This window comes from Sugiyamaella lignohabitans, chromosome D (genome assembly GCF_001640025.1).
Source record: "Sugiyamaella lignohabitans strain CBS 10342 chromosome D, complete sequence".
NCBI classification, from domain to species: domain Eukaryota; kingdom Fungi; phylum Ascomycota; class Dipodascomycetes; order Dipodascales; family Trichomonascaceae; genus Sugiyamaella; species Sugiyamaella lignohabitans.
This window is the reverse complement of record NC_031673.1, coordinates 1,385,516-1,402,854: the sequence shown is the minus strand read 5'-3', so window position 1 is coordinate 1,402,854 and position 17,339 is coordinate 1,385,516. Positions and strand designations below refer to the sequence as shown.

The window sequence follows — 17,339 nt, the reverse complement described above, 5'->3', positions numbered from 1 at the left end:
TGAGTTTAAGACCGAATGAAAAGTATGAACCAGAACTCAAGAACCCAAGAACCGAATCCTATGAATTTAATGTACCTTTTCCAGTACAAATAGCGCAATCCTGTCAATAATCCTGTCAACAACAGATGACTAGCTATACTCCTACAGCCAAGAGCTGAATCAAATACAGAAGCTAAAGCAAACAAGGAGCAACAAACCTCGGCTCAACCGGTATATCTTTTCGAGCAAGACACTTCGTACTACTCAATACCAATTACAAACCAATATTATTCTGTTCTCCCTACAATTTTCAACAGGGAAACAAACAACCAAACAGAAAATAATCAGAGACGAGTGAATAGCAAGGTCAAAACCCTATATTCAGTCCAGGAGAAAAGCAGTTTGTTTTACCTGGATCTGCAGAGTGGAGTGATCAGTGCATTGCACGTGCAGGAGTGTCATAGTTCACGAACGGCTGGCTGGCAAAGATATCCCGCCAGATTCTCCACAGCCAGACCCCTGTTCCCTCGTTTCCCACCTCACGAACAACTGAGCCACCAGCAAAGCTGCCATTGAGCAATTTCAACACCAAGTTTCCAAGATTCGAGAAGGCCGGCGTGCACCTTCTCTAGCGGCTAGTGTCATATATGCACTCAGCCCTACATACCGCTCATGTATCCCTATATTTAAACTACAAGGTCTGCATATCCCACTACCTTAGACCCGCTCCTGCTCTGTTGATACCAGACGCTGTGATTCCGGGTCTGCCTCCGGCGGCTGGGGCTCCGCCCCAGACCCTGGTTGTGCTCCGCTTCGCGGAGCGGCTGGGACCATCGAGGAAAACGACTCGAGCGAAGCGAGAGGAGCAGCGGGGTCTGGGGCGAAGCCCCAGCCGCCGGAGGCACGGGTTTTCCAGGACTCCGACTCATCGGAAAGCAGACGATTCAATTCAATTGCATTATATCTGTAAGAAGGAAGTTGATCGAGGGATGAAGATGGGCTGTTCCTGAGAAGCACCTTGCCGGCGAGAGATGACTTTTGCCCACACCAACTTGTCAGCTACACAGATAGACTCCCATGACACTTGTCGACTAGATAAACTCACAAGTCGACAAAAAGCTGTTAGAACAAATCTTACATGCCAATTTAACACCTCGAGCTGTCTAGCAGATGACATGCTGCTCATAGTTTATGTACGGGGTTCACAAGTGCCCGCCGCTGATAACTACGATTGCTTTCAATAATAAGCTCAAACCACAAAAACCTGCCAATTCCATGGCCACAACGACTCGAAAAAACGGTCAGTCACTTTTCATGAACAAAAATAACGACTGAAGTCCAACTCGGACTCTGTTCTGCCCACCAGCCCACTCTGCCGCTCCATACCCCCACAAAAGGCGATCTCAGGGGAAACCTGGCGCTAGCACGTCGATCCTCAACTCAGCTCGTTAAATGACATCTCCAGCCCATTAAATTACCTCCTTACATCGAACAAAATCTTCTATTACTGAGTTCCAGTACAACCGGGAGGGCTCTTTGCCTCCGGCGGCTGGGGCTCCGCCCCAGACCCCGTTGCTCCTGCTTCGCAGGAGATTCGTGGGCAGTCTGACGCGCTCTAATCACCGGATAGAGACGCTCATTTGTGTTATCAGGTGTCAAAACACGGTCTCAGGGTATCTGGTTTGCGGATAATTGTCCCAGAATTCATTCTGCGATTTTATGTAGCTGCCGTTGCGGGTAGAGTATCGGCACAGCATTTTACCGCGCATATACCCTCAGCCAGCAGGCTCTGTTTAAACCTCTGAATTTGATTGAAAACTACTTCGCTGGGTGCTAGAACTGTCAAAAAAAGGACTGAATGATATCCAATCTAACGGTAATGATAACAGCTATTTTGACTCTGTCAGGTTAGTCTCCTTTGCAGTATCCACCAGGACGGAACCGGATCTGCACCGCATCCAGACCCATTACCTGAGATATTCCTCCGGCCAATGAACCAAACCCCTTCCAAATCCGCATCCGGCAGAACCCCCACTTCACGGGCGACCCCCAACTACGACTCGAGCGCAGCGAGAGGAGCAATGGGGTCTGGGGCAACGCCCCAGCCGCCGGAGGCAGCATCCGTGAAGCGCGCTGGTCTGCCTCCGGCGGCTGGGGCTCTGCCCCAGACCCCGTGGCTCCTGCTTCGCAGGAGTTTCAGGGGTAGTCCCACGTAACGACTCGAGAGCAGCGAGAGAAGCAGCGGGGTCTGGGGCGGAGGCCGTGGTGACTTCACACGGAGTATCGAGACATTCTCGGATCGACTTCCGATTACATTGCAGCAATTATTTAATGTATGGCTGTATGTGGGAAGATTAGCGGAGATCGATCTGATAAAATGCAAACGCACTCAAGCAACGGCGCTGACAGGAGACTAATTTAAAATCGCCACTTACCTTTAACATGGCGTCTAATTAACAGTAGTCCATAGGTATATAAGTGCGGTTTTGGTGTTGTGAAGTTGTCGTTCGAGTATTGGTTTGGTGATTTGGTGTAGACAAGATCCGGCAAGTGTGGAAAAAAAAGTTCTCACGTGGGATAGTAGACGCAGCGAAGTTTCGGATAATCGTTCTCGAGCGCACTCTTATCTAGCATAGAAGCTTTGAACAGACCAGAAAAAAAATTAAACTTTCTACCGGTCAGGCACCAAAAACTCATCCAAATACATCAGAAAGCCATGGGGTTATTAGGAAAATTTGTGTCGACTTTCGTCGACTCGTCACAGGCCAGTTCAAACGTATCTGAAATATTCCCAGTGGCAGATTGCTCTGCAGACGAGTGTGGAGCCTGTGAAAAGGGATACCCCTCGTCCGTCAAAATAGAAACTGATACTCCGCTGTGGGGTTCAGCAAAAGAGTGGAAACTTCATGTTCTTGTTTCCAGTGGTAAAACAGACTGGAAACATGACGTTTCAGACGAACCAGATGTAGCTGGAAGGGTCGTCAAAGCTATAGATCATAGTCGAGGAACTCTGGAAAAACAGTTGGGTGGTTCTATCAAACTCAACGCTTCGTCGATGTTACCACAGGAAACGAGTCATATTGATGTGGAAAAAGCTAATAACGCAGTGTCGACCACACTTCTACTACTGCCATTTTTTGTTATTGTTCATAATGTAACTGCTGAAAATGTGACTGATCTGTTATCTGAAGTGATCAAAGCATATACAAACTTGACGATTCAGGACCTGTTTAAACAAAAACCCGAGTTCTTCACTGCATCTGGTAATAAAGGATACATTCTATTGTGTTCCCACCGCACCCGTGACAAACGGTGCGGAATCACCGCTCCTATCATGCGCAAAAAGCTCGAGATCGAGCTCCGACACCATAATCTGCATCGAGATCTCGGCCACGACGAGCCCGGCGGTGTCACCGTGCTCTTTGTCAACCACGTCGGAGGCCACAAATTCGCTGCCAACGTGTTCTTGTACCTAAAATCGGGCGAGGCTCTGTGGATGGCACGAGTCCAGCCCCAGCACGCACAACCTATCGTTGAAACAACTATCCTCGAGGGCAAAGTGTTCCCAGAGCTGATGCGCAAATGTTTTCGCTCTGAAACGGTATCCTGGTAATTATTAATAGAGTTAGATATAGATTTTTTGTGGGAGGGTCCTGCCTCCGGCGGCTGGGGCTCCGCCCCAGACCCCGTGGTGCCAGCTTCGCTGGCAAGGGGGGTGTCCAGTACGTCGTTGCAGGTGTCGTGGAGTGGGTGGGTTTATTACTTAGCAGAACGGGGTGATACTGGCAAATGTCAGTCTTTAAAAGCAAACCCCAGTTCTTTCCAAGTGTAGTTTCTCTTCAGTAAAACATCTGCCTTCTTTAGTTAGAACAATTGTAAAATTACTGTTGTAGAAGTAAGTTTAATCCACACTCAGCACTAATATCCACAGAGCAGTTTTTGTACGACATCCACTGATCACGGCTCGTAGGAACCGATCATGAACGTCATACCTCTTTCCTGACGAGATTCCCGACCAGAATCTCTGAGAATTATTTGATTTTATTCATACCCTGCCAGATTTAATTAAACAGGAACAGGATGAGCATATTCTCAGTCACTGGCATCGAAATCACATTTGAAAAAAATTGAGATGTGTGATTTCTGTCTATATCATGCGGTTCACTAATGTCAGTACATTATTGCAAAGAGCTGTGTAGCTACAACTGGCAATACTCAAACTCCAACTTCAACTTCAGCCACCAATCTCAAAATCGCATATGATATAATGAACCACATAGTTCCGTCAGTGCTGACGTGCTCCGTGATTCTTGGAATCAGCTATTTGATGGACCAGTGATTGTGACAATCGACTATTGTGGTTTGCTGAGCGTAGATTGGAGTAGTGGTAGATGAGATCCATGTTGTTGAACTCGCCTTAGCCGTGGCACTTGGTTTGGGTTGAGAAAAACCTGGAGGAGTTAAGAAGCATGATGTTACGGTAAAGGTTGACATTGAGGGGGAAGGACATAAAGGTATCCGCTGGTAGTGTAACCTATTGGCAGTTGTTGAGAAAATGTTAAGTTCAACAAAATTCAGCTACTGTACTATTGAGCTTCTCGAATGACTTGACTCGGATCTCAGGCTGCACTGGCAACAACATACAAACTCCAATGTCACAGCAGCTGGCAATCTCGAAATCGCTAACCTCAGTCAAATAATCAGGTTTTCAATGGAATATGACAATATTTATATAAAGCTGTTAAGGGCGTCTTGACACAGAGATCGGACTGCCATCATTGCCAATAACCAGATTCTAGTTTCAACTGCAAATATCAATCTCAAAATCACAGAGAGAATAATCAGATACATAGATAAGTCGTCGTAACAGAACCTCATTGAAAGGAATTTGACAACTATCCTACTGATCATTGATTTATCTTGGGTGACTCGAAACCAACGAGCTCAACCCGATCACGGTCCTAGCAACGAGCGAAGCGAGCCACGGGGTCTGGGGCGAGCCCCAGCCGCCAGAGGCACTCCTGCCAACGAGCGAAGCGAGCCATGGGGTCTGGGGCAGAGCCCCAGCCGCCGGAGGCACAACCAAGCCACAATATAAAGCTCCAGTTTTTGTATTGATTACAAGTCATCGTGGGAGTGAGAGGGCACAAACGATTTGAGGATGTTGAGCTTTGTTTGGAGCTCATCGCGTTTGGTAGCAGCCAGAGTCTTGCTGGTGAGCAGTTTCGACAGACGGGCGGTTTCCTTTTGGACGTACGAGGCGCCGCCGTTAGCAGCGTACTTGTCGGCGTATTTCACGTAGATATTGCCGTTATCGACATCGGCAGCAGCAGCCTTAAGATTGCTAATAGCAGCGGTTTCGGCGTCTTTATTGGATCCAGAAGATGCCACTTTACTGGCAAGAGCGTCCAAAGTAATATCTTTACCGGCTTGAGTGTTCAAAGAGCCATCAGCGTTTCTGAACCCAACACCTTGTTCAGTCAAGAAGTTGACAAAAGCGTCTACAGTACGGCCTGAACGGTAAGGAATGGGATCCGATCCGTCTTTAGGAAAAAATAGAATCGTGGGATACCCGCCGTCCACATACTTAGCAGCCAAATCACTAGTGGGCTGGCCCGCGGAACAATCGACATTGGCAATCAGCAGATTGTCGCTATCACGAGCATAAATATGAGCCACCTTCTCATAATCGGGTTTCATATTCTTGCAATGACCACAGAATCCTGCAGTGAAAGTGACAAGAGCATTCTTGCCCTTGATCGAGTCGTCGAAACTAGTATCGTTCAATGTATATACAGCCGAAGGAAGAGCAGGAGCCTTACGAGGCATGACTCCAGTCTGTTCAAAAACATACTCGGCCATTCCATCAAGATCCCGGACATCCACCTCGTTAATACTACCATCAGCATTAATAAATTTCAAAGTAGGATAATATTCCACCTTGTATTGTTTAGACGCTTTTCTGTTCTTGTCGCCATCAATCTTAACAAATTGCACTTTATCCTGGGCATGAGCAAACAAATCAGACAATTCATCATACACTGGAGACAGTTTCTTACAGTGACCACACCAAGAAGCATAGATATCCAACATTGTCGGCAAACCAGGTTTCAAAACCGACGCCAAAGTCTTGTCAGTGGCCTCAATAACATGCGTGGCCTGAGCCAGCAAAGGCAGTCCCGAAACAACTGTAGCAGCCACAAATTTCGAAAACAACATTTCTCTCCTATCACACGCGACTCGCACTTGTTCACAACCTGCCAATTGACTATTTTATACTAGCTCCAGGGCCCGTGCAATTAAGAAATCAAATCAAACTGCTAATTTTATTCCTACTTAACACGACGACATATAATCTCGTTATTGATTATACATCAGGGTTAGGCCATGTCCGCGGAGCTTCCCGATCGGGCTCGACCAGGGGAAGCTCGGTTCGCCGGGGGGTTTTTGCCTCCGGCGGCTGGGGCTCTGCCCCAGACCCCGTGGCTCGCTTCGCTCGGGAGCTGGGGAGGGGTGGGTGTGCCTCCGGCGGCTGGGGCGCTGCCCCAGACCCCATGGCTCGCTTCGCTCGAGGTTTGGGGGAGTGAATGTGCGTGGGGGTAATGGTTTTACCCCTGAAAAGAGCGGATGAACCGTTCCAGCGAGCCCAAATGGTCCTGAAAACTAGTGGTCCTGTTCGCAGTCACAGGAATAGCAGCCACATCACCCCCAAACTCGAGCGAAGCGAGCCACGGGGTCTGGGGCAGCGCCCCAGCCGCCGGAGGCAGACCTCGGGGAGCGGGTGGGGGTCGTTGGTTTTACCCCTAATAGAACAGTTCCAGTGAGCCCAATTGCTCCTGAAATGTGAGATTCTGTTCGAGAGGAGCAGCCTCACAACCCCCAAACTCGAGCGAAGCGAGCCGTGGGGTCTGGGGCGGAGCCCCAGCCGCCGGAGGCAGACCCACGGACAGCAGGCGCGATGGTTCATGAATTCATTACTCGTGTTTGCGACATTATACAGTAGAAGATACATCAAGATAGCAATATACAGGCGTTTTTTGCAGAGGGAGAGGGTGGCTGTTGTACAGATATTATTGGCGAGTCGTGGTGGAGAGTGGGTAGGAGAAGGGGTGGCGGTGGTGTTTAGACGGTTTGCAGCTGGGTAGCAGCGACGCCAGCAAAGAGGTGAAGCGGGTTAGCGTCTTCTTTATCTTTTTTTTCAGGTTTGTCTGAGGTTTTTTGGCCGTCGTCTTCATTGTTATTGGCCTCGTCATCTTTTGTTTTGCCGGGAGAGCCAGTGTTGTTGCTGTCGTCAGTTGGTGCAGTTGGATTCGAAGAATCCTGGTTCGACTGGTTCGTTGATTCTGACTCGGCTGGTGCTGATGTGCTCGTAGTGGTGGATCCAACATCAGCAGAAGGGGTTGACGAGGCAGTAGCAGGTCCGGCAGTCGAACCGTGACTAGGAGAATCTCCACCACCACCCATACCACCTCCGTTATTGCCGTTGTTACGATTGGTTCGCACATTGACCCGTCTGGTGCCGTGAGTTCGGAAATGCTGCATACAGTTATCCTGTCTCGAGAATCGGGCTCCACAGCCCTCTTGTGGACACACGTAGTTTTTCTCTCCAGTGTGGATTCTCATGTGTCGAGCCAAATGTCCGGACGTTGTAAACGACCTTAAACAGTGACAAGTATACTTTTTAAGAGGTTTTGAAGACGAGATTGATGGAGCATTGGACGAACGGGCCAAGTGGGCCACTGGTGGAATACCCAAAACAGGAATGTGTGGAACAAGAGGTGGTAATGGTGCGCCAAGAGGCGAGTTGGGATTCTGAAGTGTATAATGGAGAGGTGGTCCAGGAAGACGAGAACCAGGAGGAGCACCTGGACCTGGTCCAGGTCCGGGAGGTCCTAATGGACCAGGACCAGCAAGAACAGTGATGGGACCACCGGGTCCACTGGTCATTCCAGGAGGTGGAGGACCCAATGGGCCAGGTCCAGTGACAACAGCAACCAAATGTTGACCTGGTTGTGGGGGAGGCAAGTGTGGAGGAGGTGCTCCAAGGAAAAACTGCTGCATTTGCTGACCAGGTACTGGAGGTGGCAGTGGCATTCCACCGGGGGTCATTGGACCGAAAACAGGAGGGCCACCTGAACCAGGAGCAAGAACAAGACCAGGCAGACCGGGGATTTGGGGGCCTGAACTGGTCAAGTCACCAGGAGCAGGTTCAGCCACTGGTCCGTCGGTAGTTGGTGCTTTGGCAGTAGAACTGTCAGCATCGGCAGAAGCAGGGGCGGCATCTGCTTCGGTAACGGTAGTATCAGCACCAGCCTCAGCATCAGCAGCAGTTGTAGTAGAATCAGTAGCGGAAGCAACAGTAGCAGCATCCGTAGAAGTAGCAGCAGTAGTAGCAGCAGTAGTAGCAGCAGTAGTAGCATCAGTAGTAACTTCAGTGTTAGCAGTAGCAGCATCAGTGGTAGAATCGGTAGCAGAATCGGTAACAGAGTCTTTAACGACAGCATCAGCGGTGGAATCAATAACAGCATCCGTAGAATCAGTAGTTTTGACGTCTACTGTAGATTCACTTGAATCTTTGTTCTTAGACTCAGCAGCTTCTACACTCTCATCCGTAGCAGACTCTACTTTAGCAGTGACAGTCTCATCAGGTTTCGACTCGTCAGCAGGAGCAGATACTTCTCCATCAGGACGTGATTCACCAGCAACATTTACAGGTTCTAAAACCACAGGCTCACTAGCAACTGACTCACCAGCTACGGATTCACCAGCGCCAGCGCCAGCACCAGCACCAGTATCAGCAGCTCCAGAAATATTTTCACCACCTTCACCACCATTATTACCTGGAGAACCTGCGGGAACTCCGTTACCACCCGCAAAAGGAGGCTGATACGCGTAGTAATAAGTCATGGTCGTGCCAGGAGGACCAGGAGGTAACTGCTGGCTTAACTGTTGAGGAGTTGCCGAAGTGTAATAATAAGTGACATGTTGACCTGGTTGGAATTGGCCAGGTGGGAATTGAGCTGGCGGTCCTGCTGTTCCTGGAGGTGCAAACACTGTTCCAGGTGGGAATTGTTGATAGCTAATTGAAGGTGGAGGTGGTGGAGCATGTGGTCCTCCAGCATGTTGAGGAGGTGGAGGTGGTGGAGGTTGATTCATGACTCCAGGAGGTACTGGTCCTGGAGTTAAAGAACCAGGAGGTCCTGGACTAGGACCGCCTGGTCCGTTAATAGGAACAAAACTAGCCCCCATACCAAGAGGAGGTCCTGATACAGGAGGGATAGTGTCCGAACCAGAACTAGTCACCGAACCGCGACTTGAAACTGGTCCTCCTCCTGGCATCGCAAACTCGTTAATACCAGGAATATGTTGCAATTCAATCTTGACCTGTGGAGCAAACCCGGATCCTCGTGGTAATATCACATTACCACTGGCATCAACACTCGCTAATGCACCATCAGCACCCTCTTCTTTTTTCTCGATATCGTCGCTATCCAGTTCTTCCATGAGCTCGTCATCATCTAAATCAGGCTGCATTTGCAACTTCCTCGCCCTTTCCAGTTCAGCTGCCAATTGTCTATCTAGCTCATCCTCTTCTTCGTCATTATCTTCCTTCTCTTCATCTGATTCGTTTTTATGAATCCCACGAATCGGCTTTTTAGCCCGTACTTTACTGTACGAATCGCTGCCAGACGCAAAATGAGCAATACCCGACTTTCTCCTCTTGACCGGTGGTAATTCACCCCTCTCTCTAGCAGCAGCAGCAGCTGCCTCGTCGTTCAAAATGTTAATACGCTTACCAGCGGGAGTCACCAGGTGGAACGGCATACTGGACGAACTAACAGGCGATGATGAATTAGGAGATGACGACGATATCAGCGACGAGTCCGGGGATGCGCGAGGTTGAGGGGATGGCGATCGCGACGCGACTTTTTGAGGAATTTTGGGCAACACTGTGACGGTATCTACTGCAAACGGGTATTAATAATAAATGTGTGTCAACAGTCACTAAATAAAAGTGAAGGTGACCTTGGCAATTATGTCCTTGTTACGAAAAAAATCGAATCCTAAAACAACCTGTTAGTACGGGTCCTGGGTCCTGGTTCTGGGTTCTGGGTTCTCTTTGGTCCTCTCGCTTCGCTCGAGTCGGGCAATGGGGGTCCCGGTTCTGCCTCCGGCGGCTGGGGCTACGCCCCAGACCCCATTGCTCCTCTCGCTTCGCTCGAGTCGGGCGAGGGGGGTCGAAGGGCCAAAATAATCGTCTTCTCAGATGTGTTTGTAGCTGAAAACCACCCTTCAAACTTTCATAAATCACTTACCAGTATTACCAGAGTATCACCAAGGTACAACCAAGGGTTTGACAGGAATAAAAACCGAAAATTTATCCGGGATTGAGAACAGGCGTCTGTCCTTAACAGAATAAACTCACTGAATATTCAGATAGACACAGTTTCGACAGTTTCAAATAGTAGTCAATAGACTGATATCAGTAAACTAATGTGTCGGTAGTCAACAGTCAGAAATCAGTACTAAGTAGACTGATGTTAATAGACTACACCAATATCAGAAATCAATAGTTTGTAGGAGTAGTCTGTAGTCAATACTCTGTTATCACTAGTTAACAGTCGGAATCAGTAGTCTGTAGTCTGTAGTCTGTAGTCCGGAGTATAAACTAGTTAATGTGTAGTTAATAGAAGTGACAACTACAACAACACCAGTCAAAGAACAGAACTAATCCAGAACTCAGTAAAATACCACACTGAACACAACAACAGATGACAAATCAACTGTTACACGTATTCAACCGATACTAATTATATTTCCCACACAAAACAGATCGCGCAACAATCGAAATCAACCAAACTTTCCGATTATCTCGTAGCTCTTCAACTAAGAACCCTGCCAAAACAACTGAAATTGTACTTCAAATTCACGTCCGTAAGTCCGCCACTGATAAACTATATCTCCAAACAAGTAAATATATATTGAACAGTACCAAAAGGGTCAAATCCAAATATAAATATCTAACGGTCTTTGAAATCAGTTGGGGTGTTTGTTACTCGGCCAGTTAACCAGTCAGTCAGTCGGCCAGTCAACCAGTCAATCAGTCAATCAGCCAGTCTGTCTGTCAGTCACCAAGGTCCGTCAGTCCACAGAGTTCCGCTTTAAACACCTGCTGATATTTCCTTGCTAGAATATCGTTCGGTTGCTAACGTAGCCGTAGAACCGTACGATACGAATGAAAAAAAAAGGCTAACAAAAAAAAAAAGGTGCCTCTTTTTTTTGCAACTAAAAAAATGTTGTCCTATAACTTCGTGTGTACCTGATCTTCAGGGTATATAATAGACCTTTTCTGCGTTTAGGGGATATAGCTAGACGAGGGATGGGAATATAATTTAAATGGGAAAGGGGAAAAATTCTACACGCGGCGGCGGTTAGGTGGAACACAAAAAGCAAAATGACCTGTCCGCCAGGGAAAAAAAATTCATGCATCTGCTGCATCACCTGCAGACATGCACCTCCATCCGCAGAGCTAGGGCAAACCCTGGCCTTCCCTGCCGCCAGGGTCGTTCGAACTTGTCCCAGAACGGCAGCCAGGGCACGCCGACCGGCCCATCGCTGCATCTGGGGACAAGACCGGGCCCGCCTTAGAGGGGAGCCCTGGGGAAGGGGGGGAGGGGACAGGTGCCCTCCGGCGGCCGGGCTCGAGTTGGAGCTGGAATTGGCTACCAGGGGGTTTCAGCTCGAAATGGAGCTGGAGTCGGATTCAAGCTGGAGTTGGGCTGGAGTTGAACTGGATTTAAACTGGACTCAGAACTGAATTCTGGGTTCGGCCTGGGTTCACCACCGACTGAGAGTTAAACTGAGCCCGGGGAGAGAGCCCAGGAGCAGCCAGCTGACGGGTGAGAGACGGGAAACGGGCGAGGGAAGGGCTAGACTGGCGGGCTCCATCCGGCTGCTGACTGATTGATTGACTCGGGGCCGGGTCCCACTAGCCAGCAGCAGCAGCAGCGGGCGGGGCATTTATCGGTCGCGATGGTGGGGCCCCTGTGGGATTGATCTTCACAAAACACACACATCCCACCCAGCAGCCCATCGACCAGATCGCGGGGCCATGAAAAAAACCACTCCTCCTCACCACCCCCGCTAGCCCCTCCCCCACGCCGCTCCGCGCAGCGGAGCACAACCAGGGTCTGGGGCGGAGCCCCAGCCGCCGGAGGCACAAGCACCCGTCCAAAACAAGCCAGCAGACCGTTAAAAAGTAACAACCGCTCGTTTGTGGTTTCACCGGTTCTCCAGGCCACAAAAAGCAACCTCGCCGATCGCTGCCCCCGAGATTAGGTGCAAAAAAGCAACCGCTGGCCATGGAACAGGATAAAAGGGCCGCCAGCATTGAACCCTTTGCGACCCTTATTAAATGTTAAACGAGAAAAAGCAACGTCCGGCGCGCTGGGGCGTCAGGGTCCTGCCTCCGGCGGCTGGGGCTCCGCCCCAGACCCTGGTTGTGCTCCGCTTCGCGGAGCGGCGTGGGGCACCGGTGGGTTCGCGAGGAGTGGGGTGGGGAGGGGGGAGGGGGGAGGAGGAGGAGTGGGAAGGAGTTTGGTGGGGTGGGAGATGGGCAGACGGTCGTGGTAGGACGGACTAGCGCGACCTGGCCTGTTAGAGGGTCGGAAGAAGATACCGTGCCACATCTGAGACAGTCTAAATTATAAATTAGTTCGGTCTGGGCCGACCTGGTTTGATATCCGCTCCATTGCCTACCCCGGCAATGGAGGGGGAGGGGGGCAGTGGGTCTAGTGCCTCCGGCAGCTGGGGTTCTGCCCCAGACCCCGCTGTTCCTCTCGCTGCGCTCGACTCGGGTGGGTTCCGCACACGGTCTAAGCAATCTCCTGCGAAGCAGAAGCCACGGGGTCTGGGGCAGAGCCCCAGCCGCCGGAGGCATCGTGCGATCGTGGGCCATCAGCAGCATCACCGGCAGCGCATGGCATGGCATCTGCCGGTGTTGCCTGATTCTAGCAGTGGCCTCGGTAAATCGCAGCAGGTCTAGCGCGACCTTCAGGCACCGGCCTTACTGCACATCCTCCGGCATCGCTGGCTGCTGCTACTGCTGCTGCTGCGGACGCCGACCGACCGTCGCCGCCTGCAAAATCGAATCGGCACTCGACTCCACTCTACTGCCCAGTTAGTTCCCCATTGGCAGCTCCCCTGCCCTGTCCCTGATGACCGTGAATTGCCCCACTGCTGCCGCTGCCCCCTGATATGGATGGAGTAGACACCCTCACGACGCCGGCTGCCCCTCTTCCCCCCTCGTCCCCCTCGCCCCCCTCGTATGGGTGGGCGTGATGTGGGGGGATTATCTCTTGACCCTGGAGGGGGTATGCATCTCGGGACAATATACCGAGCCCGCCCAGCGCTCCTCACTAACGCCTGCCTCCTGCTACTTAGAGATGGTTAGCGGGTACCGTACCACACACAAACCAGCATATTTCCGCTATGTCCGCTAACACCGAGCGACGCTAGCACTGCGCATCCCGGCGCGCCGGGTCCTGCATTTGTCCCGGGATCCCATGCCCTGCCAATAGTCCCTGCTCCCGTACGGTTGACGTGTGTGCCTCCGGCGGCTGGGGCTCCGCCCCAGACCCGGGTTGTGCTCCGCTTCGCGGAGCGACCTGATACGCGTACGCTCGACTCGAGCGTAGCGAGAGGAGCCGTGGGGTCTGGGGTGCAGCCCCAGCCGCCGTAGGCAGGTCCCGGATCCCCCTGTGCAGCGACTCAGGGGTCAGACCCCCAAAACCGACTCGAGCGGAGCGAGAGGAGCCCCCGGGGTCTGGGGGCGCAGCCCCAGCCCCTGGAGGCAACACTCCATTCCCCAGGTCCGGGTATTTTGTTGTTCCGGCATCGGCGCTAGTGGACTCGTTAGTTGGCATTAACTCGGAGCTCACGCCAGGGACAAGAATGTCTCTTGGTTTTTTAAAGTCCAGGCCGTTGATAGTGTGCATGAGATCGGCCTCAGATCCTGGTATTTGCTTTTGAGCTGTTATGCCTGCCTATTCCAGTTAGTATCGAAATATCTGTTATCAGGGTCCAATGAGACCCTGGGAGAGGGGTCTGCTGGGCTCCGCCTCAGACCCGGGTTGTGCTCCGCTTCGCGGAGCAGCTCGATCCGTCGTCGGTCCGGGGTTTGAATACAGTCTCTGGTGCGGGATGCATATGTCGGGCTGCAGTTATGGAATCGGTACCCCTGAGTTATCGATTTTCGTCTGTGTCCTGGAAATTTGGTTTGTCTCTAAGGAAATTAGTTGGCTGAGTGGAATGGTAATTCTGAGTTTTGGTCGAAGGGATTTGATGTTCAGTGATAATATTTTTTTCAAGTTTTGAGTGAAATGAGCTGCGTGGGATCCGCCCTCAGGTGACTGCAATTACCCCTCCTGTTGTTCACTTTTAACAGATATGTAAATTAGAGACATTGTGTAAAATACCCTTTGTGTAAAATACCCTATCACATTGCAATAAGTTTAATCTCTGTGTGACAAATTTATTGGTTTCTCCAATTACTTCCAACATCAGTTGTTTTTCTTATTTTTTGTTTTTTCGAATTTACTCCAGCTTGACTGTCTGAGAGTCTATTGTAACCACATCATCATACCCTCTTTACGTGTGCTGTTCTTACCCTCATCATTTTGTATCATACCATGTTGATTGAAATTCTAGATGTCTCTGTTCAGCTGTCCTGCAAATTATTCTGGAATTCTTTTCTGGTTGTCAGTCAAAAGATTTTCCCTAAAAAGATAAGAAGTTCATTTAAATGTTCATTGAAAACTTTAGTTACTGGGATAATATTTGCCAGCTCTTAGAAGATACCAGGTCCTTTACTTCACGGTGCTCTTCACGTTCTTCATCTTTCTAACCTTTTTCACACTTTTAAATTTCCGTCTAATCTCAATCGTTTGATACAGATGAGGTAAATTTCTCTTCTGTTTCTTGCCAAGATATTTGTGGCTTCTGATTTAGTTCCACAAGCTAAGCGGTTAATCCTTTTATGTTACCCACGTCGTTCAAATACCACCTCTGAAAATAGTACGACGACACCCTGATATTTACCCATATGATTCCCACCAATTCCCTCATGGGCTGTATACTAGCTGATGGATAAAGAGAAGCCTCGATTATCCTTGGCCAACAAAAAGCTTGGAAGTAGACAACTGATGAGATGCACCAGCTTCTGTGACAATAATTGAATTAATAAAAAAATCTGATAATACGGAGCTTCTCTTGCAATACCACTGACAAGCGATATTCCACGCATATTTTTAATATCTACCCACGCAGATATAGCAGTTATAACAGTGGGTGTTGTAGAACTGCTCTAGAGCCTATAGACGTTGCAACAATGATTTTACATATCTCATAAGAGGTTGACACAATAGAATGGGAATTTAATAGTAAAGAGAATCAGAATTGTAGCTCATCCGTAACCAAGTTCCAATGGTGGTCCTAGAAGTCATGTACAAGCTGGTATTAGATTGGAACTATGAAAAGAGCACATCATGTCGAGATTCTACTTTTTTTTACTGATATTAAACCAACATAATGTAACGAATCTATTTTGAGTGACTGTGGACCATCAGTCGTGGATATATCACCCTCAGTTTCAAATTTGGCTTTTGAAACTTGATAATTAAGAAGAGAATTCTGTTAGGAACGAACACGAAAATAAATGAGAGCGTTGTAATGTGCGAAAGAAGTTGAGCTGGAGAAGGCTATCGCTCCTTTTATCCAGATAATTCTTATACACAGTGAACTCCCGTAAGCATTAGAAACAAAGAGGAGCTATCTATGAAAATATATACTGGATGTCACACATTTGTACAATTAAAGGCAACATAGCCCACCGTTCGAGGTTTGGCAATATTCACCTTCAGCAGAAGATGCAATAGCTCGCTCCTTTTATGGAATTATTTGTCGCGTGGAGGTCTCAGCGATAAATCATTCCCAAACTCGCTGCTGACGAGTTTCACTTCTAATCTCTGCTAGCTTTTTGTAGAGTTCTTCCTGCTGTAAGCAATTGAGCTATGTCTTGATAAGGATTTACGTTGAGGAATCCTATTTCTGTGTCGTAAAGAGTAACGGTTACTTAGATCTGTCTGAATGAGGTTCAATAGCAAAACTATTAGGAACTATTCTCCGTGATTCATTTCTCAAGATCCACAATCTGTTCCAACTAATCAGATGGGGCTAACCATAATCCGACCATGAAACCCGTTGTGGCCTTTCCATCGGTCTCAGTTTTGTTATATATCACATAGACATTGCCGCAATATTGGGCCTGGATGTGTACGTACCCCATTAGGATCCTTCAGACTCTAACTCAGACTAAATATCGCACCCCAAAAATTAGAGTCGACACCTGTTTAGGCAACTACGACTGCTCTTGTAATAAAGGACTGGAGAACTTGCTTATTGGAAGGATCACCGCAACACTGTATTATGACGTTTTAAATGATTTTACATGCCGAATGAACAGATGAAATTCAGTTGGCCTTGGAAGATGCTTTGCGAAATAACGGGCAAGAGATACCGATAGTGATATAAATATAAATAGTGTTTGGAGGAAGTCTTTTATGTCAAAGATTTATTATAAATAAAAGTTCAAAACTCTTTTGTATTGAAAAACAATTACTGGAGACTTCTGGATTTTTTTTGAAAATGTGTAGCTAAATCTTAACGCATTTTCATTGATCTTATGGCATATGAAGGAGATTTATTTTATAGGAAGGTAAAAGGAAACTTGAAACTCGGAAGCACGCAATTCTTTTTTGATGTTGTCTTTGACAATAGCTAAATATAATAGCCGGGTGTATGAACAAAACTAATCGTGTAATGAGTGGGAATTCCAAGCTCGAAAAAACAGATTCATTATCTGTCGTTAGCAAATATCTAAAAGTGAACTCTCTTAAAGAACTATGCCCAATTTTTTTTAGAACTTTGGAAATAGTCGGTAATAAGTCAGAAAATAGGGCCCAGATTTTTTGGAGGTTTATTTCTGTTTGAACACCATAGAATCCATTGATGCAATAATTGCACGGCCTATTAAAGCTGTATTTGACAGCCATATTCCTGAAGCCGAAGTTGAGTTTGCCCATTTCTTAGATTTTAGAAATTTCCTTTCAGGTAAGACTATCTATCTCACAACCAACACCCCTGGGTATATGTAAGCAAGTGTGCTTTGGGTGCTAGAATACAGCTTGTGTGTTGTATATTACAAGCCAGTTCTCGTTTCTATTTAACAAAAAGGTTAGTAGCTTAACATTTGAACGTATTATTTTTGAGATTGCTTTGTTTCGGTCCTGCTGTTGTTACTT

General features: G+C 48.4%; 3 protein-coding genes across 3 annotated transcripts; 1 reads left to right on the top strand and 2 right to left on the bottom strand.

Moving 5' to 3' along the window:
• Positions 1–2,695: 2,695 nt before the first annotated feature.
• APD1 (Apd1p) lies at positions 2,696–3,592 on the top strand (the record flags this gene model as incomplete). Its single annotated transcript, XM_018882187.1, has 1 exon — positions 2,696–3,592. One exon carries the CDS (start codon positions 2,696–2,698, stop codon positions 3,590–3,592), a length of 897 nt encoding a protein of 298 aa, XP_018736589.1.
• A 1,505-nt stretch (positions 3,593–5,097) lies between these two features.
• On the bottom strand, positions 5,098–6,198 carry PDI1 (protein disulfide isomerase PDI1; the record flags this gene model as incomplete). The annotated part of the gene is made up of 1 exon (XM_018882185.1): positions 5,098–6,198. One exon carries the CDS (start codon positions 6,196–6,198, stop codon positions 5,098–5,100), a length of 1,101 nt encoding a protein of 366 aa, XP_018736588.1.
• A 903-nt stretch (positions 6,199–7,101) lies between these two features.
• On the bottom strand, positions 7,102–9,804 carry NRG1 (transcriptional regulator NRG1; the record flags this gene model as incomplete). The annotated part of the gene is made up of 1 exon (XM_018882184.1): positions 7,102–9,804. The coding sequence occupies one exon, from the start codon at positions 9,802–9,804 to the stop codon at positions 7,102–7,104; it is 2,703 nt and encodes a 900-aa protein (XP_018736587.1).
• Positions 9,805–17,339: the final 7,535 nt, after the last annotated feature.